We start from the raw sequence: 16,772 nt of genomic DNA, 5'->3' as shown, positions 1-16,772 counted from the left end.
TCACTGCCAGCTGAGAGGTCACCACAGCAAAACAGCTACATGGAGCTGCTGAGGGAACACAGAATCGTTGGTATGCAGACACACATGCGCACACACTCTCACAGGGAGCACATTAGGGTATAAACACTTGCACTTCCATTTCAGAGAAGGGAAAAGCAAGGCAGAAAAAAGGACAAGATCTGTCCAAATGTGTATTTGCCCATGACAGTGTTCTGAGGTCAGTAATGGGATGATGTCACTGCTGTGCACTAGCCAGCTGGGCTGGTTATGATGCTTAACAAGCATCTTGACACCACCATTTAAAACCCTGATAGCCGTTAGGTCTCAGTAGAAGCCATACAAAGTGACACACAGAATAAAAGCAGCAATTTCACTCCACCTATCTGTCAACCTGAATTTTCAAAAGCAGTATGTGATTCTGCCTTTTGAAACTTTTGTCTGGGGGAATAAGAAGGAATTTTGCAATTGCTCAAGTCTTATTGATGCAAATGTGTCTGATGGCTTTGAGTTTCTGCTGACAGAAAACCTTAAATCTGGGGAGAGAGACATCAAACTGTTGACTTCTAAGTGAAATGTTAAGTCAAGACAATGATTTTCAATTACTATTACAAAATACAGTCATTCAAATTATGATATAATTACTGATTATATATGAAGGAGCACAGTAATTAGTGTCAGGAAGAGCAATGACCAGAACCTGCCTAAACAGAATGCAAAAGGAAGAGTGAGGAGGATGGCACTGTAAAAAGCAGCACATTTCCCAACATAAGCATTCTGTTCACATAAGCACCCATTTTTAGCAAATATTGAAAAACTGTAATAGTCTGATGATGGCTGTTTTCTGTATGCTGAAAAAGCAGATCAAAGCCATGTCTGTAGTTGAATTATAGCCCTGATCTACAGCTACCCTAAGGAGTAGCAGCATAAGATCATCTTCACAGGAAGAGGAAAAAGTCTGTAACACAGTACCCAAGGTGGACCATTAAACTTCTCTCCAATAGCACAGGGAGGGCAGTGCTTCACCCAAACCTCGTGAAAGCCACGTGGTTAAGAAAATAACGCTTCTTTTAAAGGTGTGCTTTCACACTTGGAAAATACCTTGGCACAGGTGGGATCCTACACCTCTGCAGGTACCAGCCAGTGCTACATTTAAATACAAATATTCTTAAATATCATTCCTTGTCAGAACTTGTCTGACAATTAATTTACATGACAGTGTTTCTGTAACGAATAGTTTTATAGCACTTAAAGGTTCCTATATATTTCTCATGCCTTTGCAAGAACCGTCCAGCTCTCTTAGTCCTTAAATGGAAGTATCTTTCTACTCAATGTATTCCTTTCTGTAGGATTCCAGGCTGAAGGAAGGAGTGCTCCTCTGACAATCAAACAGCAGCAAAATCCGAGAGCCAAGGCTGTTGCAAAACACTTGTGTGGAGAAACAGTGACACCGAGCGGCCAGAACTAATCCTCAGCTGCTGCCGGTGACTGCCTCGATGGGAAAGCCTTCAAAGCAGCGAGAAGAGAGTTGCCGAGTGTATACTTGTCAGAATCGCAGCCTTTCGCTTACTCTTTGTATCAAAATAATTAAGAGAAGCTTGTCTAATTTAAAAACTCAAGTTCCAATAGGGCTGGGTTTGATGATGCAGCAATGTTCCATAACGAAAGAACTGTGCAGACAGGATCTTTGAATGCAGCTCCTACTCTGGAACTGCAGACAAGACTGCAAAAATGTTGCTGTGTCTCCAATGTTTATCTGCCTTAACCCTCACTTTCCTTGTATTTTATTTGGGGTAGTTGCTAACAGAGCAAAACACTAAATGTTTTCAAATCCCAGCATAAAAGTGTTGTTTCATTTGTTGTGTTTAAAAGAGAAGCATTTTAAAAGCATGTGAGACAAAAATCCTGAGATCTTGGAACAGACTAGAGACTTACTGAAGCTGTAAGGAAAAACCAGAGGCCAGTCACAAAGCTCATCTTGCAGGAGGATCAAAAGATATCAGAGTCTGTTGTGAATATGGGAGCATTAGGATTATGCTTTTTTAAGAGCATGTGGATTCTGGCTGAAGCCTGTTTCATTCTTATTTTAGTTATGAATAGTTGGCTTAAGCAGATTGAAATGAGGTGCTATCAGATTGTAAGGAAAACAAATGTTGTATCTTATCAACACCAATTATTCATATTGCCTGGTACCTCTGTCAGTTGTTTATAACTTCCTCAGTGTGAACAATGCATGTTACGCAAATTCATGTTTACATTTCCCTGTAATTTATGTGATTTAAGGAAATGGACGTAACTTAAGGTAAATTGCAAAGATTTTTCTTTATTAGTGAAGAAATCTCTTGCAGTCATCTCTTCCAGCTGGTGACTGCCATCTCCCCAGTAGCTGCAGGATGGGAACCCTCAGTCAGTAACAGCTCCTACAAGAGAGGCACAAGCCCAGCACAAGTGCCCCTGTGTCCTCGCAGGGAACCGTCCCAAGTGTCCAGCCCCACACCTCACCAGGTGCTGCTGCAACACTGCAGTGTCTGAGGATTTCACTCCTTGTGCTTTGGCTTTAGGGATATGCTGTTCTGTGCTATCTCTAGTAAGCCAAATGCTGAGCTAATTAACTTTCAGCAGCAGCCTCACCTAAGGAATCTTCCCACAGGGCTGGGAAAAAGGCACATACACACATTCAATTTCACACTGTCAGCCAAGGCTGCCTAAACTAGGCCTGAGCTCTTCCTCATAATCACGACAGGCTGAATATTCCTCCCTCTTCCCACTGCTTATTCATTACCTCAGGTGCAACACACAACTGAAGCAGGCTCCACACAGGGCTGATGGCCCATCCCCGCACAGGAACACCAGCAGAGGCGATGTTCAACACAGACTTGGCTCAGGCTGAGCAAAGCTAGAGTAAGCACTGGGAAGCTGGTACACACCTACTCAGACAGCTACACATCACCTTCCCAGGGTCCCTGTTTTTGCCAAGCAGACCAAACCCCAAAGACAGCTCTGCACAAAGCCAGCTGTACCTAACATTGCCTACAGAGCCTGAGTATACCGTATTTGAGCAACACTCCTGCAGTGGCTCTCCTTCAGAAACTGGCCCTGGAGAAAGGCTGCCTGCCATTTACAGATTCATATTTACAGGACCTCAGATTTCTGCTGGCACAGCCATGTGTAACACAGGGAAGCAAGCCCTGCTGCTAAAACAACCCATCATCACTATAACCATCAAAACCACAAGGAACTTAGTTAAAATGTGCAGTTTTCCATGAAAACAGCAGTGAAACTTTTTGGCCAGGACTGCATCCATACTAAGAATGTGCTGCTAATGCAAGTGTGTTACTTACCACAGGCACTGAGTAAACCCAAAGCTGAAATCCAAGAGGAACAAACTCTCACAGCAACACTCCAGCAGATAAAAAAACCTCAAGTGAGATAGTGTGTAATAAAGGGTTGTCAGAGGAAAGTGAGTGCACAAGCACTGAAACACTGTGCACACAGAACCCCATTTCAAATTAAGCAGCTGTCAAAATTCAACAGATTAAGAGATTGGCAGTCACAATCCCTACAGCCCAGTTGAGTGTCTGTGAGAAGGAACATGGATGATTATATCCACCTTTTAACACCTATCACTAGGCAGCTGAACACTCTAACCCCTCACATTTGGCCAAGTTTAACCCACCCCATTAAACAGACAACCCCAACCTCAGTGGGAACTCCCTAATTTTGTTATAAAATGATTGTGTACAGACCCTTTACTTGCAGCACACCAGGAAATTGTTGCTGTGCTCAATCCTCTTAAAGGCAGCAGCTCCACCGGAGTCCACACACAAAAGCAGCCCTCCCATCACCTGCCCCACACACAGCCCTTCCTCACTGCACCAACCCTCCCCAGATTGTGTGTTCAGCCACCCACAAAACACCCCACAACCACTCCTGCAAAACTTACTCTGAACAGGCTGTCACACAGCTTCTCCCACTCTAAAAAAACACAGCATTACCTTTATTTGCTTACATAGCCCACCCCAGAGCATACTGAAGCTCAAGTCACTTCACGGCAGTGTCAGGCAATGAAACCACTCCCTTACCCCAGGACTACTAGAGTCCATCTAAATACACTCAAGTCACATTTAAACCCACCCTCCCCTGTATTTATAACATCCCTCCCTTCAGTTTGTGCCCACCCTGGGTATCAACAATCAGCTCTTTATTCAGCTTGTGACTTTGAGGTCTTTATTTCAAGGCGAGATCAGCTGAAATTGTATTAGAACTCCAGAAAGAATCACATGGTATTAGTGCTTAAAGACTTTAATCCAGATCTACTTCATCCACAAGTCCTCATTATACATGCAAAGAGGCTTAAATTACCATAGAAGAAAGCTAAAGTATGTCACTTACATACCAGTTTTACCAGGTTGAACTGAGACAGACTACAGATTGTAATGTGCAACAGAAAACTTTATTAGCATTTCAACTGACACGTCAGCAGTTTAAGCTTCCATTAACCTTGCATTTAACTTAAGACATTGAAGAACTACAGTGCAACCACAAGTGTTGTTGGAAATCTTGTTGTCAAGCAAGATGCACAGTAACTTAACAGCCACCCCTCAGGCGCAGCACAAGGTGGAGAGTGGACTCCTTCTGGATGTTGTAGTCAGACAGGGTGCGTCCATCTTCCAGCTGCTTCCCAGCAAAGATCAGCCTCTGCTGGTCAGGGGGAATGCCTTCCTTGTCCTGGATCTTGGCCTTCACATTCTCAATGGTGTCACTGGGCTCAACCTCGAGGGTGATGGTCTTGCCAGTCAGGGTCTTCACAAAGATCTGCATCCCACCCCTCAGGCGCAGCACAAGGTGGAGAGTGGACTCCTTCTGAATGTTGTAGTCAGACAGGGTGCGTCCGTCCTCCAGCTGCTTCCCGGCAAAGATCAGCCTCTGCTGGTCAGGGGGAATGCCTTCCTTGTCCTGGATCTTGGCCTTCACATTCTCAATGGTGTCACTGGGCTCGACTTCCAAGGTGATGGTCTTGCCAGTCAAGGTCTTCACAAAGATCTGCATCCCACCCCTCAGGCGCAGCACAAGGTGGAGAGTGGACTCCTTCTGGATGTTGTAGTCAGACAGGGTGCGTCCGTCCTCCAGCTGCTTCCCAGCAAAGATCAGCCTCTGCTGGTCAGGGGGAATGCCTTCCTTGTCCTGGATCTTGGCCTTCACATTCTCAATGGTGTCACTGGGCTCAACCTCGAGTGTGATAGTCTTGCCAGTCAGGGTCTTCACAAAGATCTGCATCCCACCCCTCAGGCGCAGCACAAGGTGGAGAGTGGACTCCTTCTGGATGTTGTAGTCAGACAGGGTGCGTCCATCTTCCAGCTGCTTCCCAGCAAAGATCAGCCTCTGCTGGTCAGGAGGAATGCCTTCCTTGTCCTGGATCTTGGCCTTCACATTCTCAATGGTGTCACTGGGCTCAACCTCGAGGGTGATAGTCTTGCCAGTCAAGGTCTTCACAAAGATCTGCATCCCACCCCTCAGGCGCAGCACAAGGTGGAGAGTGGACTCCTTCTGGATGTTGTAGTCAGACAGGGTGCGTCCGTCTTCCAGCTGCTTCCCAGCAAAGATCAGCCTCTGCTGGTCAGGGGGAATGCCTTCCTTGTCTTGAATTTTAGCCTTCACATTCTCAATGGTATCACTGGGTTCCACCTCAAGGGTGATGGTCTTGCCAGTCAGGGTCTTCACAAAGATCTGCATGTTGAACTGCAAAATATTCAGAAGACTCCCTTTTAGCTTCTTACCGATTTTTTAAACACAACCTCTACGACTATTACTTTACACTACATTCATACTGGTTCTCTTTTTCCCCTACGTCACCCAGTTCTTTACTCTGAACTAGACCCCTCTGAGCCTCCCTTTGCTTTTCTCCCGTAACCGATTCCCCGCAGCCGGCGGAGCCCCCGCTCGCCCCCCCGGCCCGGCCGCAGCTGCGGAACCTCCCTCCCAGCGGCCGTTTGCGACAGCGGCCCCGGCGCGCGGGCAGTGACTCAGCGACCTGCTTCTGAGCGAGCCAAACGCCACCTCCTCACGAAAACCCCCTTTTATCCCTCTACTCGCTGCTCCCGCTCTCAGCGACACGGTTGAGACACGCGACTTTACACAATCGCTCACTCCCTACACAGCCAACAAAAAAATACCGCAGCTACACCGCCTCACTACCTCCAGCCCCCCCAAACCGCCGCTCCTGTGCCCCCAACCCTGCCCGCGCCCCACTCACGTCTCTGGCCCTGGGCTACGCCGGTTAACAGCTCCCGTCTGTGACGCCACAGCCAACCGCTGCCGCAGCCCGCGCACACGCCTATTTATGCGCTGCCGCGCGTACTGACCCCACCCCTCTGCACTGACGTGCCCATCCGCCTCCCAAAGTAGTCCCAAGGAAAAGACCCCTTTTGCGCCCAGCACTCGCCTCTTCCCTGGGCGCTCTGTGCCGGCGGGCGAAGCGCTCCTGCAGGCTTACTGCGGCCGGCGGACCCGCGCGGGCCGCACACTGCTGAGGGCGCGGATGGATACGGCGGTGCAGTGATGGGTAGTTCGGCCTCGGTTGCTGCGTCGGTTACGAAAGGCGGGCGCTGATTGGTCGGTTTGGGGGCAAGCTGTGCAGAAGGCTCTGGAAGATTCGCGCGCTGCTCGGCGCTGATTGGCGCGCGGTGACGTCAGCGCTGTTGCTGGGGCGGAGCCGCCTGGCGGAGGCAGATTTGGGGGGGGGGTGAGGCCGCAGCAATGGCCGCCGGGGGAGAAGCGGCCGGAGGGGGATGGCGCGGGCAGTGCGGTGCTTTTTTTAGCCTCAGGTAATGCTTATTACAGAGTCTGGCACAGACTGAAGATAAAGTGCCAAGAAGGAAAAAAGAGATGACCCTTGGTCAGACCAGCGTGTCTGCCTGACCCTTCCCAGGGGTAGCAGCAAGCGTTTATGGCAGAACCTGGCGTAGTCTTTAGGGCAAGTCCTGTCCTGTGTGGCCGTGAGTTAACAAAGCTGGGAGCTGGGCAGGTGTTGGTGACTCCTGGTGTGTCACGCTCGCTGTGGGCTGAGTGTGCCCTTGATCATGTGTCCCATTTCCTGAGCAGCCCTTTGAACCAATTTCAGCCAGCTGACAATTTAATTCCTTAATGTGAGGTTGCAAAACAAGCCCTGTAATGAAATGCTGACATTTGAAATGCAAATGGATGTTTACTTGCCTCAGAACAGGAAGCGTTAATCAGGTTATACAGCAAGTTCCTCCTGTGAACTTAGGTGGAAACGTGCTTTGTGTTAATTAAGCTTCATTATACTTTTCTGACGTTTAATATCTGGAGTACACAAAATCCAGAAAGGTTTTTATGTGGTAGTGTTGTTTTTATGTGGTAGTGTTGTATCTACTGCTAGCTCCTTCAGTGAAGCCAGATGAATTTGCTATTAAATCCTGGAGTCTTAAAGCATAAGTGTACATGTGAATGACAAGATTCAGTCCAGAGCTACTCAATTTCCTCCGTTAAAAACAACCAACCAACCAAACAGAAACTGCTCAAAGAAACCCAGCAACAACAAAACCCTTTTGCTTTCCTTTCTCCTAACAGGACTTGTGTCTGCTAGCATCTCCTTGTTTACAGTAAAGAGACAAATCACCCCAACAGTAATTATTCACAATGTAGAAACAAAAAGAGAGTAAAATCATAACTGGAAAGCTCAGAGATGGCTCCATGGCAATACCCAACCTTGGAAATATTATTCAGCTACATAAATTTATGATAAAAGGCAGATTTAGGCAATAAATGTGTTTTCCTTATGCTGCCAGTTTTGGTCAGTGTTTCCAATAGGTTTGTTTTGTTTGTGTGGTGTCAGGGTGACTGTTTGCTCCAAGGCTGGCCTGAGTATGCTGCATATCCCAGGCACTGCTCCAGGAACTGTGTCCCGCAGCCAAACACCACCATGGAGTCCTCAGAGGAAGGCCACAAGTAACTAATATTTACAAATATGGAAGGCCACGTCTGTTAAACTGGAGATTAACCACAGGCTAATCTAAAGTCTGGTCTGTGTTTGAGCTCATCAGATTTGTATGAAGGTTTTTTGTGTACATGTCTGGTTTTTAATATCTGTCTACATGCAGAAGGACACATTTCTTATTTTTTTTTCCCTTTCTGCATTAACCAGGAAACATGGGGAGCCCTTCCTTGTTTTTTCCTATGTATGGCTAAACCCCATGACTAATCTGTTTTCACTGTTGTTGTTCAGTTTTAAGTATTCAAAGCAACAGATCAGAATATAGTCCCAGTGAGTTGGATCTACCATGTTAATGGATCTACTTTGTTAATAATGGCTCCTGAAAAATTAATTCTTCAGGGCAATGACATCACCCAGAGGAAGTGCAGGCTGTAACGTGCTGACATAAAATGCAGACTACTTTAAAAACAATTCTGGATTAAATTCAGCAATCCATGCAAAAAAGCCTCATTATTTTTCTCAGTTATCCCCCTGTCAGAGGACAGAAACAAAAGCATTAGGCTTTGTGCATACAACAAGGCCAAGGCTGAGCAGAATTAATCTCCATAGCCTGTGAGCAAGGTACTCGCCACAGGCTGTCATTGGTATTTTGCACTGATTGGATTCATTTAATTCTCTTCACTGTTAATCTGTGATAGCCAGCTACATGCCTGTACAGAGCCCACCTCTTGTTTCTGGGAGGGCAGGGAGGCAAATGGAGAGCTTCTTAAATACCTCTTTTCCCGTCCCATGTTTTTTTCTGTGTGGTAAACTTAAGCTTCATATCTACATAAATTCTTTATAATCTTCAATGATCATTATTATCAAGCTGAAAGGTACTTCTTTTCAAATCCAGAATGCAGTATTTATATATAGTGGGATGGGTTCTGCCCCATTTTCACATGTGTGCAAAACGATCTCCCAAGCTAGAGGCAATGGCCTTGTGACGTAATTTGGTGAATTTCAGCTTTACCTCTTTTCTCTAGAAGATATTTGGCTACCTGAATTCGATACAGATTTAGGAAATCTGTTTATTCTTAAATGGTGTGACTGCTGTGGTTGTACAAAGCCTATGTATTTAACATACATGCTGCTCTTCTTCCAGTAGCTCCTGGTGAATAAGAAGCACCAAGCAGCTGACTGTGAACTGTTTATAAATAAATGGAAAGCTGAAAAAAACCCAGAAATCTCTACCTTGTGACTGGCCTAACTGCACAGGTGGTTCCAGCCCTTGCCAGGACATGGGGCCTGCAGTTGAGAGCATGTATTTATTTCCAAGTGGTTTCAAAAGTAGGTCACTGGGCAGTAGTACAAAGCTACCTACTTTCAGAACAGAAGAATCTGGGGTCAAAGAAATGTTTCTAATGAATCTGTACATTCTAGAACACAAGCTGGGTCTGTTTTTTATGTACACTAATGTCCTAGCAATAGCATATCATTTCTGCATGAGCAATGCCAAATGAAGCAATCTGTTTATCTTTAGTTACATGGGTTTAACCTGGGACAGCCATCCAGTCAGGCGATTTGAGTACGTGTAGAAAGTTCAGTACTGTTCCTTTGTTCAAGATAAAAATAGGACTACTTGCCACAGAGAAAAAAACAACAGAGAAAAAAAGAACAATTTATATTCCTATTGCATAATATTATACCTACATTAGGTCTCCCTCACTGTGTATGACATAGGATAATTATAGTTACATATTGACAGTTGTAGAGATAAATATTTTGTCCCCAAACCTGTAAGACTACAATAAGGCCTAGTCTTTGCTGAAGTTCCAGTCACAAGACAAATAGAGCTGTGGCATGTTACTGCTTGTCCTTGTACTGCCAAGCTCAAGGGTTACAAAAATAGTAAGTCACAATTCAAAGTACTGTGAGATTGACTGTAATATTATGAGATTACCAAAAAAAGATGCCCGAGTTTTGTTTTTTAAGTCTTATGCTAAAAATACCTTAAATTAACAAAGTTTTTAATAAGGTACCAAGTTCAGGAGCTGAAAGCTTAAGAAAAAACAACTAGATATCCAGATCTGTAGCAAAGAGAGTAAAATGAGCAAATAAATACCCCTCTGTCTCCTTGTTTGTTTAAAGCATATTTTGACTTTGTAGGACACATGGAAAACAGCTTTAAGATGTATCCTGCCATGATAAACAAGCTTGGGCACACCCTTCTCTGTAGGTCTAAATGACCTAGAGGAGCATGTGGCAAATTCAGTGTGCTTCTGATGCAAAGAAACTTCTAAAGGCCATTTTATAAAGATGCCATCAGCCTAAAATCACAGGTTTGTGTCTGCATGTTGTGCCAGTGAAAGCAACAACTAATAACTAGGTCTGTTCTAAAAATTACTTGTCTGCATCGTTTCAGTCTGCCTCCTGCCTGTGAGTCCTTTGGATCTGATCCAAGCTGCACTGCGGTGAAGGAGCTCTCTTTGTTCACGTTCTCCCTGCTGCCTCTAAGCTGATTTCCCATGTGGTTTCTGGGGTGAGGTTTTTCAGTAGGATAGCAAAGAAGCATCTTGAAAAACAGAAAGACAACAGAAATAAGTCCTAAAACACTGTTAATCATGATGGTTCAATAGAACCTCTCTAGCAGTAAACAAAACCAAACACTATCAAGGCCATTCTGAACAGCCTCATCCACTGGCCCAGAGGCAATACCTCCTGTATTTTGTTTTTAGATCCAGCTTGGATCCCTTGATAGTGAGGACAACATCCAGAATGCTTCCCCCTCCACAACAGTAAGACTAAAATCCAAGCACTGACATTGTTCTTTCCTTCCCAGACTATGTAGTTTTAACTATGTCATTTCTTTTAAGTGTGATGTTAGCTATACACTACCTCTAGTTCCCTGCTTATTAGCTGAAAAACATCTACAATTCTCTTTAACCCACAAACATGTTGCTGCTTTCCATGCTGCTTTTGCAACGAAAATGCCCTTAGAGACAGAATCTCAATGTGGGCTGCAGGCCAGCTCTGCAGAGCTGAGTCACTGTTATACAAGCAGAGCTGAGATAGCACAGAAAACCACCTTTGTACTTTAACATTAAAACATCAGCTGTTGAACTTTGAATATCACAAGACACCTAAAGAGAACAAACAATGATTTACTGGAATTTTCCTTCTGCCCATCCCATCATCTTTCTGAATACTTCTTCCTTCTTCATTTTGTCTCAGAAGCTTAAGAGCAAAAGCATTCTTCATCAGGCTGCTGGCTGTACCAAGTTTGGCAAACGTTGCATAGGATTTGGAAGTAATGTGAACGCTGTTAACTTTGTGGGCACTGGGAAACATCTGCTGCCCAGGTACACTGATATTACAGCCTGCAACCACTGACACTTGAGGCTTGCAAATCACTACACCCATGACATTCAGCATCAGCCAGAGATCCACTATAAAGCTCTTGAACTGATTATTTATGTGAGACTTAGTTTTGAGCTTTAAGAGTCATTTGTAATACAATACAAAACAAACAAAAAGGGGGAAGAATGTCTTTACTACAGCCTTCTGAAACAAAACTGCATTCCCTTCTTCTGTTTTTGCCTTCCAGTTCTTTATCATGAAATGTCACAGGGGAACAGAATTCTGCTTCTCAAAATGCTGTCTTCATTTAAAATGCACAGAACTACTTGTGGAGGGGCACAGAAAGTGATAGATTTGCAGATATTACATGAACTACATATTCTGGTTTTCTCACTGGAACTACTTTTTGAGAGTGTACATGTGCTGTCGTTTGTGTGATCACTAATAAGCTCCTAAAGTATGTTCTGGCTTTCAGTTTACTAGAGTTAACTGTTTTTGGAAAAGGACTGACCATGTAGGCTGAAACCTGCAACTGCTGCTGGTGATGCCCTGCACTGAAAGCAAGTGAATCCACGCTGTGAACTGCACAGGCTCAGTTTCAGGTTGTGGTGTCCAGTTTCACGTCGGTGAATTTTCCTCCCAAAATATAAGGTGACTAACATGAAATCTAGTGTGACTAAAGGTCTGGGAGTGTCTCAGATCAAGAGCTAGAAATGAACATGCTGACATGAGCCAGAATTTGTCACATACAATGTATTAAAATGGTTCTTCTAGGATGAGTAACCGGTACAAGAGGTTCACATGAGGAGTAACAGGAAATAGTAACTCAGTGTCCTTTCCATCATCAGAGAAGAGATGTGCTGAGCCACAGGATTGTTATGCCAGTCCTGGTATGTGCCATCTCAGGAGGCAGCCTACACACTATAGTCACATGTTTTCAAAGCTGTTTTCCAAACCAGAGAGTACTGATAGCTGTTTCATCATTGTCCAGTTGCTTTGCTATATTCCTGGCTGAGACATGACCAGACTGTCAGCTCACTTGTTTACAGCTTCTCTTCTTCTTGAGAAGAGCAAGACATCAAGTCATGTTGAAAGTACAAATTCTTTATTATTACTCAAACAAAATAAATTTCCAGTCAGCTAACACTGGGCACAAAGATTCATCCCTGGAGTGATTCTTTTCTTTCCTCCAACCGAATGGGGTTGCACTAGATGATCTTTCAAGGTCACTTCCAGCTGTTAAGATTCTGTTATTCTTTGATTCTGTGAAATGTGATTTACATGTCTAAAAGTGTTGCACTGCATGGAATACTTCTACTTGAGAAACAGCATTGTCTTGGAGATGTTCAAGAATAACCTTTTCTAAGATATTTACCACTGTATGAGTGCTTTCACATTTTCTTGGGTTGGGTTGGGTTTTTTTGGGGGGGTTGGTTTTTTTGTTAGTGTTTTTTGGTTTGTGTTTTTTTTAAGGTCTGTATTATCTGGATTGGTTTTAAGGCTTTGGTGACAGAATTTGTGAAAATTTGTCTAGTGGGAGGTGTGTTAGTACCCATTTCTCTCCTGATTTCAAGCCCTAGGAAGGCCTCAACACGCTGTGGAAGGTGCATGCTGACAGCCTGCTGCGTTGTTCAACAGCAGGGTCAGTACCAGGTGAGGATGGGTGCACAGCAGAGACATTAAATAATAAATACACTTTTAACAGCACCTCAGGTCTCAAAGCACCTTGGCACCTTTGTGTGAGCGTGTTTTATGCTATGTTTATCATCAGAGGAAGAGCCTCATGCTATAGCTTGCGGGCAGCTGGCGTTTCTGCCATGACAGGCGGGCTGACAAGGCAGGGCCGAGCCTTTCCTTCGGGACACACCGGCTAAAGGCGTGCGGCGGGAATTGCCCGCGATGCCTTCATCCCCCTCCACCCCCCCGCCGCCCGTTCCCGGGGCACAGGGGCCGATGCCGCCGCGGCCGCCGCTAACGGCGAGCCCAGCCCGGGCCGCCCCCGGGCCGCCGCGGCGCTGCAGCGCCCCCTGGCGGGCGCGGCGCAAGGACGCGGCGGCGCATGGGGCGAGCCACGGCGGGCAGCGCGCGGCGGACCCGGCGGGGCAGCGCGGCCGCCAGCTCCCCCGCGGCCAGGAGCCGCCGGGGCCGAGGGAAGGCGGCGGGCGGGACCCCGGGCGGGCCGGGGGCGCGGGCACAGCCCCCCGGTCCCTTCGATCTGGGCGCGCAGAGCGAGCGCTGGGCCGCCTTCCAGGAGCGGCACCGGCTGAGCTGCGAGGAGGCGGCGCGGCTGCTGCTGGACGCCTAGTGAGTACGGGGCCGGGGCGGCTCTTCCCGCAGGTTCCAACGGTGAGCCACCCGGCCCGGCCGGTCCTTCCACCGTTAGATCATCGCCTTCCTAGTAACATTTGCACAGCAGTAAACACGGGCTGCCGGAGCGCTGAAGAGGGGAGGGCACGCACCATGGAGAAAAAGCGTTTTCATGCTAAAGCTTCCTGGGTTTTAGGGCTCTCCCATCAAAAATGCCCTTGGGGGCACCGTGTGCGATCAGTCAGGCTGTTTCTGATTCTCCAGAGCACATCACAGCATTGCTTGTAATCTGCAACCGTAGGTGTGAATGGAGATGTGAAAGGAAACGGTTTTCTTGGCATTTTGCGTTTGCCCAGCACAGCGATCCTGCCCAGTTGCTACTGAGGTGTCCTAGGGGAGAAGGGGAAGCACAAACTCAGAAATTCATCCATCATGAAGTTCCTCTGCAATTACAATACAAAATAAAATGCATTTCAAAGGTAATGTAGAATCCACCTGTCTCCTGCTTTTCCCAGCTTTTAAATGGAGGAATATTATTGGGAAATTCAGTTCCCAGTTCCAAGAGGACTGTGTTCTGGTATGGACTGCTGTAGCCTGGGTCAGTGTTTTGACTTGGACTGTGGCAGGGGAGCCAATATTTCTACTGCATGCAGAAAATACTTTGCTTGAATTGTTGCTCTTCTTTCCTTTTGCAATTTTATTTAAAACAGAAAAGCAATTGCTGAGGAGGACAAAAGCCATTCTCTACCTCACCCTGGCATATTTCATTGGAATACATCAGCATGGGTGCATTTTCTATTGTTCTGCAATTGTTCAAAGCAAAACTGAATATGGAGGATGCAGCTTTACTGTTTTCTTGGCCAGAACAAAAAGTACGATCACAAAACCTTGCTGTTGTTTCCCTCTCCAGTGAATACAGAGGCTTGGTCAAACACACAGGAGGCTGTCACTGTGGAGCTGTCCGCTTCGAAGTCTGGGCTTCAGCAGATCTGCATGTTTTTAACTGCAAGTGAGTTGGTTTTTTGTTTCTGTTCTCATAGATGAATATAAGCTTGTATGCTTTTCGAGTCAACACCTTAGTGCTGAAAGCAGATAACACAACTGCAGAACATCCCCAAGTGCTTCCATAGGGTATACCCCTAATGATGTCCTGATCCAGTATAAGATCAGTGCTGGTGATTTCAGCTGCTGCTTCTTTGGGCAGGATTTCAGGTCTCACAACCACACTCACACAGAAAGTGCTTATGAAGAAATCTAGTGAGTAGAGGTGCTTCTGCCATCTGCTTTGTATTTCCTCTAAATGCAATGTGCTCAACGCACAGAAATCCTGTTTTAACTTGGTCTTCTCAAGTGAACGTTACATCTCTGACCATATGGGCTTCAAACTATGACACTGACTTTAACAGTGCTCTCCCTTTGCCTGCAACTATCTTCCTCCTAGCTCACAGGTACACTTCTGAACCTTACTTTGTTTCCAAGGTAATTAATGTTGACAAAATTGGTCTGCAAGATTAAATGGATTTCTCAGGACTACAGTTTGTCCTTGTTATATCTGTTGAGAGTTGTGCTTATGAAGAAAGAATGGCATATAATGTTTGGTGTAGGGGAACACCTTATCAGTGTACCTGTGTGGGTCAGGCCGTTCCATGGCTGTGCTCAGCCAGGCTACTGATACCCTGAGTCCACTTTTGCCACTTACCTCTGTGATGCCAACCAGGAACCATTTCAGCCATCAGTGGAATTTCTGCTGTCAAGAGGTCCATGCTAGATCCAACTGCTCTACTACAACTTGTCTACTGCTTCTAGAAAGGTCTGCTTTTTCTTTTTCAGTTGCAGCATTTGCACCAAGAAACAGAACAGACACTTCATTGTCCCAGCATCGCATTTCAAGCTGCTGAAGGTAAAAAAATGCAGTAAGAGCACGGTCATGAACACTGAGCAGTTTAATCCAGTGCTATCCTCAAAGATGCAAGGGGCAGCCAGTTTTCTGTCCTAAGTTTGTTTGTGGCTGGTTGGGGGAAATGGTGAGTGTGTTGTATCTTATTTGGTGAGCTGACCTTAAGAGCTCTTGCAGTTCTCAGGTGTGACTGCTATGGCCAGGTGTATATACAAAGCACAGGGGTTCAGAAAAGGAGCATGAATGCAGAACTCTCTATCTCAAGTAAAGACACAAAGGTGGTATTTTCTATTTTACACTGCTTAGTTACAGGCCCATGGAAAGTAATTAATACATCTATTTATGTGGAAAACTTACATTGCCTTTCATTTGCATAGGGTGATGACAATTTGACAACATACACCTTCAACACACATCGTGCCCAGCACACATTCTGCAAGACCTGTGGTGTACAGAGCTTTTATACTCCTCGTTCCAATCCAGATGAATATGGTAGGTAGAAAGAGTAAGCTGTGGTTTTGCTTTAACCACCAAGCAAAACTTGGATAGACTGCAATGGATGCTAACATGGCAGCATGTGTCATAAGAGTTTGTTCCTGAAGTGCTGAACGTCTGGAAGTGCAGTCTGAACCTGCAGCTCCTCTGTAAAGGTCTTACATGTGGGCTTCTGCTCACGACAGGTTTCCTGTCCAGGCTCACAGCAGTAGCTGGACTGAGCATTTGCTGTTCCCTGAGATGCCCCATCCACAAAGCAGTGCAGACATATGCCCCACATTACCTGCGAAAAGCTGGTTGACACATACTCTGTCTTTCTTCAGGAATAGCTCCTCACTGTCTGGATGATGGCACCGTGCAGACCACTGTCACAGAGAATATCAATGGCAAGGAATGGGAGAAGGCAACAAAGGAACATAAGACCATCAGAGACACGTCAAAACCCTGACACATCCTTCCAGCAGCGGAACTTGGAGCACTGTTGTGGAACTGTAGTCTGGGCCTTCCTGGGTGAGGGTTGGTAAAATAAGTCTCTACATTGTGGTTTTCTGTTCTCTGTTTCTTAAATAAATCTTTCTAAGCCACCTGTCCCACTCATTTTTGATCTTTAGTTTTCCTACTACCTGTGTTCCATAAACCACCCAAGGGTGGTTTGGTACTGGTTTGGTGCTGTTTTGGTACTTTGCCCTTAGCTGTGCTAAAGTCTGAATCACAATAAACAGGGCAAAATACAAAAAAAAAAAATCTAATCTTTGCTTCTGTGACTATTTCCCATGTTTCTAG

The 16,772-nt window shown here is 45.7% G+C and overlaps 2 protein-coding genes and 1 long non-coding RNA gene across 5 annotated transcripts; 2 read left to right on the top strand and 1 right to left on the bottom strand.

Moving 5' to 3' along the window:
• Positions 1-4,428: 4,428 nt before the first annotated feature.
• On the bottom strand, positions 4,429-6,544 carry UBB (ubiquitin B). Of its 2 annotated transcripts, none has more exons than XM_062012193.1 (2): positions 6,440-6,544; positions 4,429-5,736 (listed from the first exon to the last, which is right to left on the bottom strand). In XM_062012193.1, the coding sequence occupies exon 2, from the start codon at positions 5,728-5,730 to the stop codon at positions 4,585-4,587; it is 1,146 nt and encodes a 381-aa protein (XP_061868177.1). In that variant the 5' UTR covers positions 5,731-5,736; positions 6,440-6,544; the 3' UTR covers positions 4,429-4,584. The 2 variants fall into 2 exon arrangements, with proteins under 2 accessions (XP_061868177.1, XP_061868176.1); XM_062012192.1 differs by lacking the exon at positions 6,440-6,544 and adding an exon at positions 6,251-6,360.
• Positions 6,545-6,764: 220 nt separating this feature from the next.
• LOC133627347 (uncharacterized) lies at positions 6,765-12,583 on the top strand. Of its 2 annotated transcripts, XR_009820104.1 has the most exons (5): positions 6,765-6,821; positions 7,853-9,280; positions 10,100-10,272; positions 10,356-11,941; positions 12,065-12,583. It is a non-coding gene; the product is annotated as an uncharacterized LOC133627347 (long non-coding RNA). The 2 variants fall into 2 exon arrangements; XR_009820103.1 differs by having other exon boundaries at positions 10,356-12,583.
• Positions 12,584-13,349: 766 nt separating this feature from the next.
• On the top strand, positions 13,350-16,573 carry CENPV (centromere protein V). The gene is made up of 5 exons (XM_062012517.1): positions 13,350-13,594; positions 14,508-14,606; positions 15,428-15,497; positions 15,872-15,986; positions 16,313-16,573. The coding sequence occupies exons 1-5, from the start codon at positions 13,350-13,352 to the stop codon at positions 16,435-16,437; spliced, it is 654 nt and encodes a 217-aa protein (XP_061868501.1). The 3' UTR covers positions 16,438-16,573.
• The last annotated feature ends 199 nt before the right edge of the window (positions 16,574-16,772 follow it).

This window comes from Colius striatus, chromosome 20, assembly GCF_028858725.1.
Source record: "Colius striatus isolate bColStr4 chromosome 20, bColStr4.1.hap1, whole genome shotgun sequence".
Lineage (NCBI taxonomy): Eukaryota > Metazoa > Chordata > Aves > Coliiformes > Coliidae > Colius > Colius striatus.
The sequence above is the reverse complement of the archived record's forward strand: the minus strand, read 5'-3'. Positions and strand labels throughout refer to the sequence as shown.

What these genes read in the sequence shown, in the direction of transcription:
- UBB (XM_062012193.1), bottom strand. Translation starts at nt 5,730, where the DNA reads ATGCAGATCTTTGTGAAGACCCTGACTGGCAAGACCATCACCCTTGAG.
- CENPV (XM_062012517.1), top strand. Translation starts at nt 13,350, where the DNA reads ATGGGGCGAGCCACGGCGGGCAGCGCGCGGCGGACCCGGCGGGGCAGC. An exon ending in CTGCATGTTTTTAACTGCAA is followed by an intron (nt 14,607 to 15,427) that starts GTGAGTTGGTTT and finishes TTTCTTTTTCAG; the next exon opens with TTGCAGCATTTGCACCAAGA. An exon ending in CGCATTTCAAGCTGCTGAAG is followed by an intron (nt 15,498 to 15,871) that starts GTAAAAAAATGC and finishes TCATTTGCATAG; the next exon opens with GGTGATGACAATTTGACAAC.